This window comes from Cetorhinus maximus, chromosome 1, assembly GCF_964194155.1.
Source record: "Cetorhinus maximus chromosome 1, sCetMax3.hap1.1, whole genome shotgun sequence".
Lineage (NCBI taxonomy): Eukaryota > Metazoa > Chordata > Chondrichthyes > Lamniformes > Cetorhinidae > Cetorhinus > Cetorhinus maximus.
Genome location: NC_135879.1, coordinates 50841450 through 50861735, shown reverse-complemented (window position 1 = coordinate 50861735; position 20286 = coordinate 50841450). Strand labels below are relative to the sequence as shown.

The 20286-nt window shown below is 48.1% G+C and overlaps 1 protein-coding gene across 2 annotated transcripts in view; it reads left to right on the top strand.

Moving 5' to 3' along the window:
* Positions 1–20286, top strand: part of fstl5 (follistatin-like 5) — a 985045-nt gene that overhangs the window by 728478 nt on the left and 236281 nt on the right. For both annotated transcript variants that reach the window (XM_078540706.1, XM_078540715.1), the window contains exon 10: positions 18545–18679. In XM_078540706.1, the coding sequence (XP_078396832.1) occupies positions 18545–18679 (135 nt within the window). The remainder of the gene's footprint in view (positions 1–18544; positions 18680–20286) is intronic.

The following is a 20286-nucleotide window of genomic DNA, read 5'->3' as shown; positions in this document are numbered from 1 at the left end:
GCCTTATAGAAGTGCGCAGAGCTACCACCCAGAAAAATCACCCTGGCAACTAGGTTCTACAGCCAGGGTCTGATGTATCTGGGTTTTAGCCATGTATATGTCTATTTTGGTGGGATTCTGCCTTTTACAGAAATCCAGCTGATCCTTACAAGTCATATTTGTCTTGTATCAAAAATAAATGAGCTGTATAATTAAACGAATTTGTTTATTTGTTGCACTGCAGCATAGTCTTCTGTGAACATCACACTGTATGTTCATAGCTGTCACTTGTTTACAACTGATGGTATGCATGCCATTACTGGACTTGTTTGTGCATAGTAAAACCACCCTCTCCCACTAATAAATGTTTTGTCACAGAAACCTAGATACATGATGCTGGCAATTACGTGACACTGGGGAGAATTTTCTCCCCTTCGGTGGGGTGCTGAGTGGGAGCGGGCGTGGGTGGGCACGCAGCCGATCGCCACCTGCGATTGGCTGCATGCCGCCATTTACGTGGGCATTCCAATTAAAGCCCGCCCAGCTTGACATGCACCCGGAAGCGCTGAGCGCTCCCTGTGCGGCGGGGGGAGAGGGGAGAGTCGGGGCCTGCGCTAAAGAGCACAGAAATCTCCCTGAGGCACAGAGCTGCCTCAGGGAGATTAGTTTGATTATTACATGAGCTGGGATATGTCAATGAATTTTATAAAAAATTTTGTTCAATTTATAAAGCCTTCGTGAAACCTCATCCTACCCATGGATGAGGTGTCATGATAAATGTGAAGGCTGCCTGGGCTCTTTGCCTGCCCGCCAACCTTAAAGTTGGACGGGCAGCCCAGACAACCAGCGTAATTAGATTATTAACGGCCTTAATAGGCCTTTGACGGTTCGGCAGGCATGCAGGCAACTCCAGTGCGCGCCCGACGAACTGAAGATCGGAATGACGTGCGGGACAAACGCTCGATGTCACCGCACGTCATTTTACGTGTCGGTGTGTGGGGCCCGCACCCGCACCTTGACCAGAGGATTCAGGCCATTGTGTTCAACCTGACCCTGCTGAAGTTAGGGGAAAGCTTTGAGGAACAGACTTCTTGCAGCATATGTGGCACCCCCTCATCAAACCCTCTGGAAACATTGGTTGAGGAGGTGTTATATCTTCCTTGGAACACTATTTCTGCTGCATCATGCTCCCACACCATCAAACTCTGGCCTCTGCCCTGACCTTTGAACATCCAAGCCCTGACTGCAGCCTAGATCCCCCAAGGAGGGCATTGTTTTTTTTCAATTTCAGTGAGGTAAATCAAGGGAGATCAGATGTGCCTTTGCTAATGTTTTCACTTGGTTCTCACTGAAGGCCAATGCTAAACTTGCATCATATCTTGGTTAGACCACACTTTGAGTACTGTGTGCAGTTCTGGTCACCATATTATAAGAATGACGTAGAGAACTGGAGAGGGTGTGGAGAAGATTTACAAGGATGATATCAGAAATGCTTGGATATATACGTCATGATAGAATGAACACACTTGGTCTCTTTTATCTTAAAACAAGAAGACTGAGGGGTGACCTAATAGAGGTCTTTAAAATTATGAAAAGTTTTGATAGGGTGGATGCAGAGAGAATGTTTCCTCTTGTGGGGAAGGGCATAACGAAAGGCCATCAATATAAGACAGTCACCAAGAACTCCAATAGGGAATTCAAATAAATTTCTTTACCCAAAGAATGGTGAGAATGTGGAACATAGGAAATGGTTGAAGAAAATAGAATGGATGCATTTAAGGGGAAATTCGACAAGTGTATAAGGGAGAAGAGTTATGCTGGTAGATTTAGATGAGGAAAGATGAGAGGAAGCTAGAGTGGGGCATAAACATCAGCACGGACTGTTTGGGCCAAATGGTCTGTTTCTGTGATGTTGTAATGTATGTAATCCTATGTTAGGGCTGGGATATAGGAATTCCCAACTTATGAAGTTCCCATTTCACTTACTTTGATGGCAATGTAGAGGTGAACACAGACTCCACCCCAAAGAGGTCAAGCTGGAAATTAGGTCCCACAGCCAGGACCTGGCCTATTGGGTCCTAGCTGGGTTTAGGAACATAGGGACAGGAGTAGGCCATTCAGCCTATCAAGCCTGCCCCACCATTCAATACGATCAAAGCTGATCTTCCACTTCAATGTCTTTTTCCCACAATATTCCCACATCATTTTATGTCATTGGTATGTAAAAGCCTGTCAATCTCTGCTTTAAGCATATTCAATGACTGGGCTTTCACATCCCTTTGGGATACAGAATTACAAAAATTCACAATCCTCAGTAAAAAAAAATTCTCCCCACCTCGGTTCGAAGTGGCTTCCCCCTTATTTTGAAATTGTGTCCCCTGGGATTGGATAGACTTGGGTTATTTTCCCTGGAGCAGAGGAGATTGAGGGGGGACATGATTGAGGTGTATAAAATTATGAGGGGCATAGATAGGGTAGACAGGAAGGAACTTTTTCTCTTGGTGGTGTGATCTCATAATATCCAGGGGGCATAGATTTAAGGTAAGGGGCAGGAGGTTTAGAGGGAATGTGAGGAAGAATTTTTTCACCCAGAGGGTGGTGGGAATCTGGAACTCACTGCCTGAAAGGGTGGTAGAGGCAGAAACCCTCATAACATTTAAGAAGTATTTGGATGTGCACATGCGATGCCATGGAATACAAGGCTATGGGCCTAGTGCTGGAAAATGGGATTAGAATAGTTAGGTACTTGTTTGACCGGCGCAGACTCGATGGGCCGAAGGGCCTTTTTCTGTCCTGTAGACCTCTATTAGAGGCAGTCGGGTCTAGACTCCCCAGCCAGAGGAAACATCTTACCTGCATCTACCCTGTCTATATCCCTTTAAGTATTTTGTAGTTTTCAATGAGATCACATCTCATTCTTTGAAACTCTAGAGTATAGAAGCCCAGTTTTCCCAATCTCCCTTCATAGGACAGTCCCGGAAACAAGTCTAACGAACCTTCATTGCACTCCCTTTATGGCAATAATATCCTTCCTAAGGTAAGGGAACCAAAACTGTATACAGTATTCTAGGTGTGGTTTAACCAAGGTTTTAATCAATTGAAGCAAGACTTCACTATTCCTGTATTCAAATCCTCTTGGCGATAAAGGCTAACATACCATTAGCCTTCCTAATTGCCTGCTGCACCTGCATGTTTGACAAAAGCACCCAGCACACTTTCTAATCTCTTAGCATTTAAGAAATGCTCTGAGCATCTGTTCCTCCTACCAAAGTGGATAAGCCCACATTTTGCCACATTATGGGAAAATTTTTCCCTTGTTGGGCGGGCGCACGCCTGACCTGAACAGGAGTGAAATAGTGTGCGATGACATCGGGCAACGTCATCACACACTCTCATGCTATTTCACTCGGCGGGCACGCACAAGAGGCAGCAGTCAGCCCGCCAACAATTAAGAGGCCTATTAAGGCCCTTAATCAATTAATTAAGTCACATTTTTCGCTGCCCGTCCAACCATTCGGTTGGCAGGAGGGCGATTAGGCCAGGCGGCCTTTGCATTTTTAACGAAACCTCATCCACTTGCGAGATAAGGTTTCGAACAGTGAATAAAAAACCAATAAAAGTTTTAAAACTCATTTTTAACATGTCCCTGCTCATGTGACATAGTCACATGAGAGGACATGTTTTCCTTATTTTTGAAATCCTTATTTTTAATGTTAAAAATCTTCAGCTCCCTGAGGCAGCTCTGTGCCTTCAGGGAGCTTTCACTGAGCGCACCTGCGTGCATGCACACACTTCAACCCTTGCACTCCTCCCACCTCAGCCCAGGCAGCGCTGAGGTTATCAGCGCGTGTTTCATGTTGGCTGCCCGTTAATTGGCCAGCCAACGTGAAATCATGGATGGGGCCCGGTTGCAGGCAGCACCAGACTGTTGCGCAGCCGCTCCCGGGCCCGCCTGACCAGGTAAAAATCCTGCCCTATATTCCATCTGCCATGTTGTTGCCCACTCACTAAGTCTGCCTAAATCTTCTTGAAGCCACTTTGCATCTTCCTCACAACACACATTTCCACCTAGCTTTGTGCCATCCGCGAGCTTGGAAATATTACATTTGGTCCCCACATCCAAATCACTGATATATATCGTGAATAGATGGGACCCGAGTATTGATCACAGCCTGCCAACGCGAGAATGACCTGTTTATTCCTACTCTCTGTTTTCTGCCTGTTAACCAAGCCTTAACCATGCAGGTATATTGCCTCCTATCCCATGTGCTTTAATTTTGCTAACCAACTTCCAGTGGGGTCTTTATCAAAAGTCTTCTGAAAATCCAAGTATACTATGGCCAGAACTTTCCCGTTGGTGTGCGAGGTCAGGCCCCGCATGCCGATGCGTAAAATGACGCGCAGTGACGTCGGGCGAGCGTCTCAATGTCACCGCACGTCGTCGCGATATTTAGGTGGGCAGGCGCATGATGTTCTCGGATGCGCACCCGCCATTAATTAATCATGTAGTTAAGGCCCTTGAGGCAGTAATTGTCTGCAATTTTTCGGGGCCCGTGCAATCTTTAGGAACCCGCATGGGCGCAATGGGCAGGCAGGTAGGAGACAGTTATATAAACCTCATCCGCGGGTGGGATAAGAGGGCTGAGTGGGGTCGCAAATGTTATCTTTCAGGTGTTTAAGTGTGAAAGTTACTGATACTTGCCTGTGTGAGCAGGAATACTTCAAAACTCATACCAGCTGCTTGGACAGGAGTAACAGCCTTCAGGTCAGGACTCTACAGTAAAGATCATTTCTGGGGCCTGCAGCTTTCAAGAAGCCTTCCCTTAGCCTGGGAATGGGAGTTGTGCTCTCCACTGGAGGCACCTCCTCTGAGGAGGAAGGGAGAGCCAGAAGAGGGAAGAGGCTAGGAGGCCACATTCAGCCTCCAAGGGAGCCACCTTTGGGAGGAGAGGCACAGGCACAAGGGGTGCAGGGCCAAGGTGGAAGGGGCCGCAGAAGACGCCACGATCCTGCTGCCAGGGTTTACAGGTGGCGAAACAGCTACCTCAACATGTCTGAGGTGTAGTGCCGAAGGAGGCTCCATCTCTCAAGGGAGACAGTGACCTCCATTTGTCAGATGATAGGCCCTGAGATCTCCGCAAACTGTGTGGGGGGCACCCGATGACAAAAGGTCACAGCTGCCCTCAACTTCTATGCCTCCGGCTCTTTTCAGAGGTCAGCGGGTGATCTCTGCAGAGTCTCCCAATCAGCTGTCCGCACTTGTGTCAAGCAGGTGACAGATGGTCTATTCAGACGTGCATTGACTTTCATCCACTATCGCTGAGACGAGGCCAGCCAGACAGAGCGAATCAGAGGCTTCGCAGCAATTGCTGGCTTCCCCCGCATCCAGGGTGTAATCGACTGCACACATGTGGCCATCAAGGTGCCAGCAGGTGAGCCCGGTGCCTTCGTCAACAGAAAGGGATTCCAGTCCATGAACGTGCAGATAGTGTGTGACCACAGGATGCTGATTCTGCAAATCTGTGCAAGGTACCCAGGCAGCTCCCACGACCCTTATACACTCAGACACTCCCAGGTGCCGAGGCTCTTCAGTGCTCCAGCCTGGCTGGATGGATGGCTGCTGGGTGACAAGGGCTATCCCCACAAAAGGTGGCTCATGATGCCTCTTTGTCATCCAAGAACAGAGGCTGAGCAGCGGTACAATAGGAGCCACGCCTATACAAGGCCTGTGGTGGAGAGAACCATCAGCCTCCTCAAGATGCGCTTCCAATGACTGGACCACTCGGGGCGCACTCCAATACCCCCCTAGATAGTGGTTGCATGCTGCGCTCTCCACAATCTGGCGCTGGAAAGGGGCGATGCAGTGGAGGAAGAAGATGTAGACGCAGTTGCTCCAGCTGCACACAATGAGTCCAGTAGTGAGTCTGAGGATGAGCAAGCACAGGAGAAGGCTGAGGGGGTAGACGCTGACCTGGGCATTCTCCAGAGAGGCAGGGACACCCGGGAGGGCTTTAATCCAAAGGACCTTCAGCTAGCCCACCACAGATGGATCTTCAACACACGCCAGGGCTGCAGGCTCCATACTCGATACTTGAGTGCTAAATCTGCCTGGATAGTAACAACTAAAGCACTTGTCAATAAAGCTCAATGTCAAACAACTAACTCATAACATCATGGGTTTCTGTCCACTTGCAGAAGTAAAGAATCACCCTGAGGCATGGCAACATATCAAAATTTATTGAGAGAACAAATGTAACTTCATAAACCAACAAAAAAAGGTGTTGGACATCACACCAAGTCTTCAATAAACTACTATGGGCCAACATAAAAGCATCAGTGAGAAACCCGTGGTGTGCCTCAGGTGCCTTACATTTATGCTTATGGGTGCTATGTCTAGGCGCTATTCCCTCGCTGGCACTGGCATTTGAGACAGCCTGCTCACTGTGCTGTCCTGTTGGCCTCGATGACCTCAGCGGACGTCTTCTGGCCCATGGAGTCTTTGATGGCCCCGTCTGTTCCACAGCTGGCTTCTCCCCAGTCGCTGCAGCGTCATCGGATGCCACGGTCACTGGCAGAGGGGAGGAGGAGCTGCTGCCCTCATCCGGAGCGCCCTGAGAGGAGCCCGCAGAGACGACAGGCAGCTGCTGCGCCACTGTGCGGTTGTCTCGGACCTCCCTGCTCACCATAGATGGATGGGCACCGAGCTGGAATACTTGGTGCCCAAACCATCTCCCACATCGGCAATGACCAGCTGAGGTCAATGCCGCTGTGAGGGCTTGCTGGTCCGAGCGCAACTCCAGGAGCCTCTGATTGTTTTCCTGGAGGAGCCTCTGCACGAGAGTTGCCACTGTCTCCATGGAGGAAGCATGGTGCTTGGCCATGAGGCTCATTGCATCGGTGATGCTCCACGTGGACGCCTCAAGCACGGGCACCATGCCATGCATAGCCTCATGTATCTCTGCCAGATCCTCCCGCATACCCTGCTGCACTTCCAGCGTTTGCTGCCTCAGGGACGACTCCAGAGGCACATCATCAGCCAACGACTGAGCATGTGTCTAGTCCCCAGCAGTCCTCCGACTGCCCGCGCCCTGGGCACTCTCTGTCTCTGCCTGCACCTCAAGCGAATGTGAAGTGCCCTCACCGCCGTGCCCTGGGACACTAGCCAAAGATCTAATTCCCACCAAGGCGCTAGTATCTGCGCTGGAGCCTGCCTGTCAGAGATGATGTGACGCAGGTGAGTGGATTTCCTCTGGACCCTCAAGGGAGAATTATCCCCATGTCGGGCGGGCCGTGAGGGAGCCTCCTCTGCCTCCTCCTCCCGGCCCTGCTCCAGTGATGCTGAAAGGAAGAATAAGGACATTTGATTAGTTACAGTGCAGACAATGTCAACTTACATGCCGCTCTCCCGGATCAGTATGTGCTCATCCTTCCATAATAAATGGTCAACCCATGTTGCTAACTTCAATCACTGAGCATTCAGCAGTGCCATGGCTTTTGGGACGCACATGGTGACCTGAGTGTTCGCCAAACATACTTCCCCTTGGCACCCCAGCCTCACCGCCACCTGTGGACCTGGGGGCATGGCGCCTCTCCAGATTCATGGCCTGCTGCTCAAAAGATGTCAGGATCGCCAACTGGGCCTGGCCTCACCAGTCCGCATCCGCTCTGCGGAATTGTGCACAGTCTTCTCCTGAAAAGGAGAGAAGAGCATCGATTAGTCCAGCCTGCACCTGAATTCCCATCGGATCCCTGCCAACCCAGCCAGAGTGGGACATTGCAGGGCTCCAGTGCTTCATCTCCTCGCAGCTGCCGCACACTCACACCAAGAAGCCAGGGCTGACCAACCTTCCTCATTGCCCAAATGCCGCCTCCTTCACATGTGGCACCACAAGGCCAGACTTTGCTAAGCAAGCAGGCACAAGTACGTGGAGCGCAAAGACCAACAGATGGATTGGTGCCCCGCCAACTTGAAGCTCCCCTCCCAGCATGTTAGCACCCTGACTTTGACATACTTCCCAGTTCCAGCACTATCCCTAGGTGCTTGACTAGATTGCAGATCCTTGACTCTCACCCCCATTCTATACTCTGGGTGTCAGTGTCACACATACTGTGGGTACAGAACCTACCTTAACTCAACCCTCTCAGGATGAACTAGGCATGGGCAATATCTGCTGGCACACCCAGTGAGGGATACATGCTGTGAAGGATTCGATGTCATTACTGTACTCAGAGTTGCAGGGGGGTGGTTGTGGGGGTGGCTGGGAGGAAAGGGTGATGGCTACATTAAGTGACCTCAGCCAACATGGTACTCACCCTTCCCGAACGCAGGAGGTCCTTGAATCTTTCGCGGCACTGGACCCATGTGCGCTGCACCGTATCATGAAAGCTCACACTCTCGGCCACCTCCTCCCATGCACGTTTGGTCATGTGGGGAGGCCTCTGCCTCCCATCCGTTGGAATCAGGACCTCCTGCCGTGCTGCCACCTCCTCCAGGAGGGCAGCTAGGCACTCATCAGAGAAACAAGGGGCACACTGCCTCGCTGCCCTACCCTCCGGCTTGGCCTGCCCCGCCCCAATGGCCTACCCTCTGGCCTGGCCTGCCCTGATGGCCTACACTCTGGACTTGCAACACGCACAGTAACCCTCTGCTATGCTCCTCTCCCGGCCACTGTGAGCAGCCTTGCAAAGGCTGCCAAGCCTTCATTTAAACAGGCCGCTGGGTCGCCATTGGACCCGGCAGCCTGTGCACGCCCGCTGCTGCCCACCCACTCCCACTATCCTCGGGAGTTGAGAAATACGCTGGGCGGGCCTTAATTGGCCCGCCCGTGTAAAATGGCGGTGCGGACCCAATCACAGGCTGCGATCAGGACCACACCCGTGCCCACTCCCGCAAGGCCTGCCCGACATGGGGAAAATTCTCCCCCATGTCAACTGACTCCCTTTATCTTTTTCTGTTCGTAACATGCTCAAAAAAACTCCAACAGGTTCGTCAAACATGATTCCCCATTCGTAAATCCATGTTGACTATGCCCAATCAGATCATTATTATTTAAGTCTCCATTTATTACATCCTTTAGAATAGATTCTAGCATTTTCCCTACCACTGATGTAAGGCTAAAAGGTCTGTAGTTCCCTGTTTTCTCTCTCCCTCCCTTCTTAAATAGTGGAGTGATGTTTGCCAACTTCCAATCTGCAGGAACCATTCCAGAATTTAAAGAATTTTGGAAGATGATCACCAATGCATCCATTATCTCCATAGCTACTTCCTTCAACACTCTGGGATGTAGATCATCATCCAGTCCCAGGGGCTTATCAACCTTCACTCCCATTAATTTCTTCAATGCAACCTTCTAACTAATACAAATTTCCTTCAATTCTGCATTCTTCCTAGTCCCTTGGATCTCTAATTCTGGGAGATTTCTTGTATCTTCTTCAGTGAAGACAGAAACAAAGTAATTGTTTAACTTTTCTGCCATTTCTCTATTCCCCATTTTAAATTATCTTGACTCTGCCTGTAATGGACCCTCGTTTGTCCTAGCCAAACATCTTTTTATATACTTATAGAAACTTTTATAGTGCATTTTAATGTTGTATGCTAGTTTACAATCATATTCTATTCTCCCTTTCTTTTTCAGTTTCTTGGTCCTCCTTTGCCATATTAAAATCTCCCGATCCTCAGCTTTACTACTATTTCAGGCACCTTTATCAGCCTTTTCTTTTAATCTTATACAATCCAGCAATTTAAAGAATATCCATTGCCTATGTACCGTCATACCTTTTAATGTATTTTCCCAATCCACTGCAGCCAATTTGTTCCTCATACCTTCATAATTTCCTTTGTTCAAATTTAACACTCTGGCTTCAGATTGAACTACCTCACTTTCAAACATAATGTAAAATTCTATCATATTATGGTCACTCATCTCTAAAGGTTCTTTTCCAACAAGATAGCTCTTTCTTGCTACATAATACTAGATTTAAAATGGCTAGTTCTCTAGTTGGTTCCTCAAAATACTGCTCTAGAAAACCATCCTAAACGTACTCCAGAAACTCGTCCTCCATGACATCAGTGCTTATAACATCCTGCATTGAAGCATTGCTTTGGGCTGCATTAGAGTGCTTCAGTTGAAGTTTCGTGAATGAGGAACTTTTAAGGGTTAATTTTTATCTAAAGTCTAATCTTTCTTTAATTTAGCAACTAACTAAAAGTTATTCTTTGGGTTGGGAGGAGGTGAGTTTTAGTCCAGCTTTAAAATGGGGATTATATAGGCTCAGCTTGCAGCTCCAGCTAGTAAATTAGTTAAATGGCTTAAACAGGTTTTCAGAAGCTAGATTCAGGCAGCATAAAAGCAAACCATCTTCAGTGCTGCTTTGGGCTGCATTAGAGTGCTTCAATTGGAGTTTGGTGAGAGAGGGAGTTTGATGAAGAGGGAAGGAGGGATCCTTTCATTTTCTACTTTTCCTCACTAAGAAGAGCAATGGCCTTGGCAAGTAGGATCTGGTGAGTATTTCTTCTGTCCTTAATATCCTTAATATTCTCTAAACTAGAGGAAGTAAAAGTAAAGGTAGTAATTTAAGGGTAAGTCATGGCAGGGCAGCTTGGCCAAACGGAATGCTCCTCAGGGATGTCACTGAGCAGCTGCAGAACATTCTGAAGGGGAGGGTGAACAGAGTAGTCCATATCTGTATCAAAAACATAGGTGAAAAGAGGGATGAGGTCCTGAAATCAGAAAAAAGGGAGCTAGGAAAAAAATTGAAAAGCAGGACCTCAAAGGTAGTAATCACAGGATTACTCCCAGTGCCACGTGCTAATGAGATCAGGAATAGGAGAATAGACCAGATGAATGCATGGCTGGAGAAATGGTGTAGGAGGGAGGGATTTAGATTCCTGAGGCATTGGGACCGATTCTGGGGAAGATGGGACCTATACAAGCTGTACGGTTGCACCCCTGCAGGACCGGGACCAATATCCTCGCAGGGGTATTTGCTAGTACTGTAGTGGAGGGTTTAAACTGGACTGACAGGGGGATGGGAACCTGAGCAGGGAGACACGAGAGAGAAACAAAGATAGGAATGAAAAACAGAAAAGTCAGAAGCAAAAGTGGAGGGCAGAGGAAACAAGGGCTAGCAGCAAATAGGGCCATAGTGCAAAAGATGTGTAAAAATGTTAAAAAGACAAGTCTAAAGGCACTGTATCTGAATGCACGAAGCATTCACAATAAGATGGATAAATTAACAGAGCAAATAGATGTAAACGGGAAACATAGCTACAGGGTGACCAAGGCTCAGAACTGAATATATAAGGGTACTCAATATTTAGGGAAGACAGGCAAAAAGGAAAAGGAGGTGGTGTGGTTTTGTTAGTTAAGATGAAATCAGTACAATAGTGGGAGAGGATATTGGGTCAGAAAATCTAGATGTAGAATTAGTCTGGGTGGAGCTGAGAAGCAACAAGGGGCAGAAAACATTAGTGGGAGTTGTCTATAGGCCTCCAAATAGTAGTGATAAGGTTAGGTACGGCATTAAACAGGGAATTAGAGTTGCACATAACAAGGGTGCTACAGTAATGGGGTGACTTTAATCTGCATATAGACTGGTCAAACCAAACCAAATACAATGGTGGATGAATTCCTGGAGTGTGTACAAGATGGTTTTTTTTAGACCAGTGTGTCGAGGAACTGACTAGGGAACATGCTATTCTACATTTGGTATTGTGCAATGAGAAGGGGTTAATTAGTAATCTTGTTGTGCAGAGTCCTTTAGGGAACAGTGACCATAACATGATAGAATTCTTCATTAGGATGGAAAGTGAAGTAATCAGATCTGAAAGTAGGGTCCTAAATCTTAACAAACTTATGGGGTGTGAGTTGGCTAAGATAGAATGGGGAACTTCATTAAAAGGCATGACGGTGGATAGGCAATGGCTAACATTTAAGGAACGAATGTATGCATTGCAACAGTTATACATTCCTTTCTGGCGCAAAGACTCAACAAGAAAAGCAGCCCAACCATGGCTAACAAAAGATACTATGGATAATATTAGATCCAAAGAAGGGTCATATAAAGTTGCTGGAAAAAGTAGCAAGCATGAGGATTTGTAGCAGTGTGGAATTCAGCAAAGGAGGACCAAGAGATTGATTAAGATGGGAAAAATAGAGTATGAGATTGAACTTCCAAGGAACATCAAAGCGAACTGTAAAAGCTTCTATAAGTATGAAAAAGATTAATGAAGACAAGTGTAGGTCTCTTACAGTCCAAAGCAGGAGAATTTATAATAGAGAACAAGAAAATGGCAGAGCAATTAAAATAACTACTTTAGTTCTTTCTTCACTGAGGAAGACACAAATAACTTCCCAGAAATTCTAGGGAACAAAGAGTCTAGTGAGGAGGAAGAATTGAAGAAAATTAGTATTAGTAAAACAATAGTGCTGGAGAAATTAATGGGACTAAAAACTGATAAATCCCCAGGGCCTGATAATCTATATCCCAGGGTACTAAAGGAGGTGGCCATGGAAATAATAGATGCATTGGTTGTCATCTTCCAAAATTCTGTAGATTCTGGAACAGTCCCGGCAGATTGGAGGGTGGCAATTGTAACCCCACTACTTAAAAAAGGAGAGAGGGAGAAAACAGGGAATTACAGATCGATTAGCTTTACATCAATAGTAGGGAAAATGCTAGAGCCTATTATAAAGGATGTGATAACAGAACACTTAGAAAATATTAACGAGATTAGACAAAGTCAACATGGATTTATGAAATGAAAATCATGTTTGACTAACCTGGTGGAGCAGGACTCACGCAGGCAGTTGGGGACTGACTTATCCCTGACTTGTGCCTTATAGGCTTTAGGGAGTCAGACGGTCAGTTACTTGCCACAGAACATTCAGCCTCTCACTTTGCTCTAGCAGCCACAATATCTATGGGCAGAATTTTTCCCGCTCGAGTGTGAAATAACGTGCGTTGATGTCGGCCGAGCATCCCGATGTCAACACATACTCTCATGATATTTTGGTCAGCGGGCATGCACGGGAGATGGAGGTACACCCGCCATTAATTAAGAGGCCAGTTAAGGCCCTTGACATATCAATTGTCGGCGATTTTACGTAGCCCGTGCAATTTCTCGGCCATCGTATGGCCAAAAACGGGCAGGCCACAATTTGCTAAAGCTCATCCACGAGCGGGATAAGAAGCATTGTCAATGTGAGTAATGTGGAGTTTTGGGGATTGTGTGCTGCTGGCTGCTTGTTTGAACTGGACAGCTTCATCTCGCTTCAGAGCTTCATTCTGAGCATATCTTGCCTTCATTTCAGGGCTCATTGTTGTCTTCCAGGCCCCCCGAGGATTCAGACTGTATGAGCCCTTCCAGGTGTCAGACAGCCTTCCATAACCCTTGTAATGGGGATTGAAGTCTCTGCTGGAGGCACCTGATCTGAGGTGGAACAAGAGGGGCAGGAGGCCAGGTGCCCCAATGCAGATTCCGGGGGAGCGACCTGTGGGAGGAGAGGCACAGGGGGGCAGGGCCAGCAGGAAGTCCAAGGTGGAAGGACTGCAGAAGACGCCACTATCATGCTGCCAGGGTTCACAGGCAGCGATGCAGCTACCTCAACATGTCCGAGCTGCAATGCCAAAGGAGGATCTTCAAGGAGATCGTTAACTCCATTTGTCAGAGAATCGGGCCTGAAATCAGCTCCGACTGTGTGGGTGGACACCCCATGCCAGTGGATCTGAAGTTCACAGTAGCCCTCAACTTTATGCCTCCGGCTCTTTCTAGGACTTAGTGGGGGATCGGTGTGGAGTCTCCCAGTCAGCTGTCCACAGTTGCACCAAGCTGGTGACAGACTCTCTGTTCAGGCGTGCATTGCCTTCCATTCATTTCCGCTTGGACGAGGCCAGCCAGGCTGAGCAAGCCAGAGCAAGCATCCAGGGTGCCATCAACTGCACACATGTGGCCATCAAGGCGCCAGTGGGTGAGCCGAGCGCCTTCGTCAACAGGAAGGGATTCCACTCCATGAACGTGCAGATAGTGCGTGACCACAAGATGCAGTGAAGCTGAATGCAAGCCTGTGCAAGGTACCCTGGCAGTTCCCCCAGGTGCCGAGGCTCTTCAGTGCTCCAGCCCGACTGGATGGATGGCTGCTGGGTAACAGGGGCTATCCCCTGAAAAGGTGGATCATGATTCCTCTCCGCCACCCAAGAACAGAGGCCGAGCAGCAGTGCAATAGAGGTCGAGCAGCAGTGCAATAGAGGTCATGCTTCCACAAGAGCAGTGGTAGTGAGAACCATTGGTCTTCTCAAGATGTGCTCCCGATGCCTGGACTGTTCAGGGGGCTCACTGCAATACCCCCCAGAGTGCTGATAGTGGTCGCATGCTGTGCTCGCCACAATTTGGCACTGGCAAGGGGGGACGCTGTGGAGGAAGAGGATGTTGACGCAGCTGGACAGGCAACAGATGATGAATCCAGTAGTGAGCCCAAGGATGAGAATGGTGAGGAGAATTCTGAGGCGTGGAGGCAGGCTTAGGTAACCTCCAGTGAGGCAGGGACACCCAGAATGCATTGATCCAATGCTCCTTCAGCTAGCCTACCAAATAAGAACCACCACCACATGCCAGGGCTGCAGCCTCCATCCTCAATCCCAGAGCGGAGCATTTCTTTGGCGACCAACATACACCCTGTGTCTGTGAAATAAAGTTTCAAGAGACACACGTCCATTATTACATAATGGCCTACCCTGCACCTACAGAACAAATGAAGCATACTCAGGCCAATAGCACAAAACCAAATCTCATTTAATGTTGCATATGATAGATTGCTGAGCTAAACATTAACCGGTGTTGTTGTAACACCATTAAACATCTCAAGGCAAAATGGGGGAACAAAATATCACCCATCTTGTACTTAAGGTGCTTTAAATTTATGTTTGCAGGTGCTATGCCTATTGACCCCACCCCCCACCGCCTCCTCACTGGCACTGGCATTGGAGCCAGCCTGTTGACTCTGCTGTCCTGTTGGCCTTGATGACTTTGGCGGTCATCCTCTGGCCTGTGGAACCTATTCTGGCCCCGCCTGGGAGGGAAAGACCAGTGCCACGGCTGGTATCTCCCTCGTTGCCGCAGCCTCATCAGATACCACGATCACTGGCAGATGGGGCGGAGGAGCTGCAGCTGACATATAGAGCGCCCTGAGAGGAGCCCAGAGAGACGACAGGCAGTTCTTGCGCCAATGTGAGGTTACTCTGGACCTCCCTGTTCAACATTGATGGATGGGCACCTAGCTGGGATACTGGGTGCCCCATCCATCTCACACATGGACACTGACTATCTGAGATCAGTGCCTGTGTGTGGGCTTGCAGGTCCGAGTGCATCCCCAGGGACCCCTGATTCTGTCCCTAGAGCAGCATCTTCATGAGAGTCGCCTCTCTCTCCATAGATGAGCCATTGTGCTTGGCCATGAGCGTCAACACAGAGGTCATGCTCCAGAGGGACTCCTCCAAAATGGAGACCATGGCACGCATTCCCTCATGGATCTCCGCCAGATCCTCCCGCACGCCCCTCTGGACTTCCAGCATCTGCTGCCTAATGGATGACTCCAGAGGCACATCATCAGCCTTCGACTGAGCATTGACCTGGTCTCCAGCAGTCCTCCAACTGCCGGCGCCCTGGGCACTTTCTGCCTCCGCCTGCACCTCAAGCGAGTGTGAAGTGCCCTCACCAATGTGCACCAAGATACTAGATGGCGATCTAATGCCCAGTGAGGTGCTGGTATCTTGATGCAGGTGTGTGGGCATGGTGGTCTTCCAGGGTCAGGCATGGCCCTTCAGGGTCCTCAGTGCGAATGCCTGCTGGTGAACCTAAAAGGGAGAAGAAGAACATGTCATTAGTGAAAGTCATCACACTGTCACTGTGCATGCCAGGCACCCTGGTGAGACAACGGAGATCTGCTTCATGGTGCCCTTGTCTTTCGATTATCAATGGGGACTCCAGTTTCGAGGCTGACATCAATGAAGAGACTACACTAGAAAGGTTGCACAAGCCAAAATTCTCACCTCTGTGCACTGTACTCTTATCTTCGTCTGACACCCCAGCCTCACCGTGGCTGGTTGACCGAGGTGCATGGTGTCTCCTGCTCATAGCGGGTTAGGATGAGGAGGTGCGGAGGTCCTCCGCCAGTCCGCGACCTCTCAATGGGATGTCTTCTCCTGAAAGGGCAGAGGAGCATCGATTAGTTCACTCTCTACCTGCAGCGCCATTGCAGCCTGGCCAACCCCACCTGAGGAACACCTTGCGTGACATATCCAATTTGTGGCCCTCGTGAGAGCCACGCAGTCCAAACAGCCAGGGCTCACCCCCTTGGCCAACTCAGGTGTCATTGACAGGTGCCACTCAGGCTCTAACACTCCTGAGCTCCACGGGGGAATGGCCAGCCCTTAACTGCTCTCCACACTAACCCATGGCAACATGGTACTCACCCTTCCTGAGCGCAGCAGATCATTGAAGCGCTTCCGGCATTGCAACCATGTGCACCTCACCACGTCATGGCTGCTCACCTGGGATGCCACCCCCTCCCATGCCTTCTTGGTGAGGTGCGGTAGCCTCCTCCTCCCATCTCTGGGGGCAAGGGTGTCCCTACTGGCAGCCACTGCCTCCAGGAGGGCAGCAATGCACTCATCGGAGAAACGTGGGGCCAACTGACCCGCCGACCTCACCTCCCGCATGTATTGTCCTTCCTGGATTGCAGCCATGTTGCTGCTGCAATTCCAACAGAGGCAGCCTCCTTGGGGCTACCTGCACCGCTTTTGAATCGGCATTGGACCCTGCGGACAACAGGCCTCTGCCCCCGTTCGCCCCTTCTCAGAGGTTCCCCAGCTGCCTTTCATGCTGGGCGGGCCTTAATTAGCTTGCCAGCGTGAAATCACCTCCCGACCCCGATCGTGGGTGGCGGTCGGCTTCCTTACTGTCCCCGCCTGCCTCCGTCGAGCCTGCCTGACAAGGGCAAAATTCTGCCCTATGTGACTGATCCAGATCAGTTGTAATGCCCAGGATGTTGATGTTGGCATTACCATTTCTAAATCTGCGGTTGAATGTCATGGGGATGTGCTTGGATTCTCTTTGTTGGAATGATCACTGCTTGGCACCTGTGCTGCACAAATGTTATTATGTCACTTTTCAACCCGAACCTGAATATTGTCCAGGTCTTACTGGGTGCAGGCACAAATTGCTTTATTATCTGATGGGTTACATATGGAAATAAACAATGTGTAGTTATCAGTAAACATCCCTACTTCTGACCTTATGATGGAGGGAAGGAGCTAGAGATGTTTGGGCCTAGGATATTGCCCTGAGGAATGGCTGTATGATGCTCCGGGACTGAGTTGATTGGCTTCCAACAACCACAAGCATTTTCCTTTATGCTGGTATAATTCTAGGCAGTGGAGAATTTTCCCCTGATTCCCATTGGCTTCAATTTTACTAGGGCTCCTTAATGTCATGCTTGGTCAAATGCTGCATTAATGTCATTTCATCTCACTCCTGGAATTTAGCTCTTTTGTCCATATTTAAACCAATGCTGAGCAAACTGATAGGAAGTGGATTCACTCTGTAATTTTCCCACAGGATTACCTGGTTTCAGCCATGCCACTGAGCAGTTGTCAAATAAAGGTCAAAATATTTGCAGAGTAAAGAAGCTTAAAGCAAATTGAGACAACCAATTCTTGCTAGCCTTTTTTTCTTCAGTTTTTTTCCCCCATTAATTTAAGTGACTGCAGTTCAAAACAAACAACCAGATCTTCCTCAAGTACCATTATAGGTCAGGTGATTTCTTGGAAGAGGCCTGCTTGTTGACAGGTCCAAGGTGAACTTATGACCTTTTAAAAAAAAATCCCAGGTCAACATCCAAATGTACAGATAATGCCAAGTCCTTCCCTTTTGTAGAAGAAAAAATCAGTCTTGAGATCTGATTCCAACACTTTTAACTTATAATAGGAAAGAGGGTGTAATGAGTAATTTTTGAACCTTCAGGTTAGTTGTACCTTTTTGCTTATTAAAATCCCAGTTTAGATCATTTCTTCGTACTTATTGCTGAGTCAGATGTTTGTCTAAATCCACGCAAGGTCTTGAGCACATTGTCTAAACTTCATGCCAATCTGCTATATGTGAAGTGCTATGAGACATTAATGAATGAGTCATTAAAACTGAGGCCCTGGCTGTCAGAAGGTCATTAAAAATCTCATGCCAGTACTGAGAGGAGAGCAGGGAAGTATCCTAGTGTTATTGGCAACAAATCTCCAACCACTGAAACCATCAGAAAAAATGAACAGATGAATTGATTGCTTCTCTTATGGGCTGTGGCAATCCTGGATTGTTCAAACCAGCTGCTGCAGTTAGTTACACGAAAATACTCAGTGTACCTCAAATCAATTCATTCTATGTGAACTGTTATGGAGTATTTCTGGGATGTGATGAGTTGTATATAAATTCTGGTATTTCTTTTTAATATGATTGCTGATTTTCCACAATGCAAATGGTGAAAAGGGGGAATATAACATATTTATTTGTATCTTTTAGCAAATGGAAGTGGAGTGCATATTAGCAACGTGCGTTATGAAGATACTGGCGCTTATACTTGCATTGCCAAGAATGATGCAGGAGTGGATGAAGATATCTCATCTCTTTTTGTGGAAGATTCAGCCAGAAAGACACGTATGTAAAACCTTTAGAAACATTTTTATGTTTTTTTTATCAGCATGAATTTTGGGCACTTCTAAGAATGTGAAAGGATGCTGCGATATGAGGTTTTTGCACGAAGAGATATTCAAAATATCTCCACTATTTTGAGGTGTTGAGCACATTATGTAAACTTCATGCCAATCTGCTATAGTGTGAAGTGCTATGGGACATTAATGAATGAGTCATTAAAACTGAGGCCCTGACTGTCAGAAGGTTATTAGAAAACTCATGCCAGGATTGAGAGGAGAGCAGGGAAGTATCCTAATGTTATTTGCAACAAATCTCCAACCACTGAAACCATCAGAAAAATTGAACAGATGAATTGATTGCCTCTCTTATGGGCTGTGGCGATCCTGGATTGTTCAAACCAGCTGCTGCAATTAGTTAGATAAAACAACTCATTCTATGTGAATTATAACGGAGCATTTCCGAGGTGTGACAAGATGATATATAAATCTCTATTGTGAAGAAAGTTGATTGCCTGGAAATTTTTTACAATTGTTCATACAATGGGAAAATACTGCCTTCCCCCCAGGCGAGTTTGGAGGCAGGGAGCATTTGCTCAGGAGGGAGGGTGCTACCTTCACACCTTTGCCCTGATTCAGTCCAGGGCAGGAAGGCTCATGGAGGGCCTCCACCCCCAACCAATCAATTGCTCACTTAAGGGTCTCATCCGGCTGCCACCGCGGGTGGAGCAGTCATCACGCTGAAAGCCCGATCAGCAAATCCTGTGGACATTGCTTGCAGCCTCCCAGTGGGGAGGGGGGTTGGGATGGGACAACATATTCAAAGGCACTCAGTGCCTGATTGAGCGACCAGGCATCAAGAAGGAGGTTTGGGCCCACTGAAAGCCACCCCTTTGCTCTTGCTGGCAACTCCCTTCCCATGGCCCCCCCACCCCTGCAACCCCCATTACATTTTCATTCACCTGTGGCCCCTTGCTGATTCTGGGCCTCTGGTGGGTGCATTACTAGCAGCTCCTGTTGACACTGCCTGCCATGGACAGCTGCCTGCCTTTAATTGGCTGTAGGTAGGGAGGCAGGATTCTGAATAAAACGCTGATTAGGCCACAACTGGAGGACTGCATGTAGTTCTGGTCACCACATTATAGGAAGGATGTGATTGCACTAGAGAGGGTGGAGAGGAGATTTACCAGGATGCTGCCTGGGCTGGAGGATCTGAGCTATGAGGAAAGATTGGATAGGCTGGGGTTGTTTTCCTTGGAGCACCGAAGGTTAAGAGGGGACCTGATAGAAGTGTATAAGATTGAGGGGCATAGGTAGGGTGGATAGGAAGGCACATTTTTCAATTAGTAGAGGGGTCAATAACCAGGGAGCATAGATTTAAGATAAGATGTAGAAGGCTAAGTGGGGAGTTGAGGAGAAATGTTTTCACCCAGAGGGTGGTGGGAGTCTGGAACTCACTTCCTGAAAGGGTGGTTGAGTCAAAAGCTCTTGTAACATTAAGAAGTATTTAGATATTCACTTGCAATGCTGTAGCCTCCAGGGCTATGGGCCAAGCGTTGGAAGATGGGATTAGTGTACATAAGAACTAGGAGCAGGAGTAGGCAATTCAGCCCC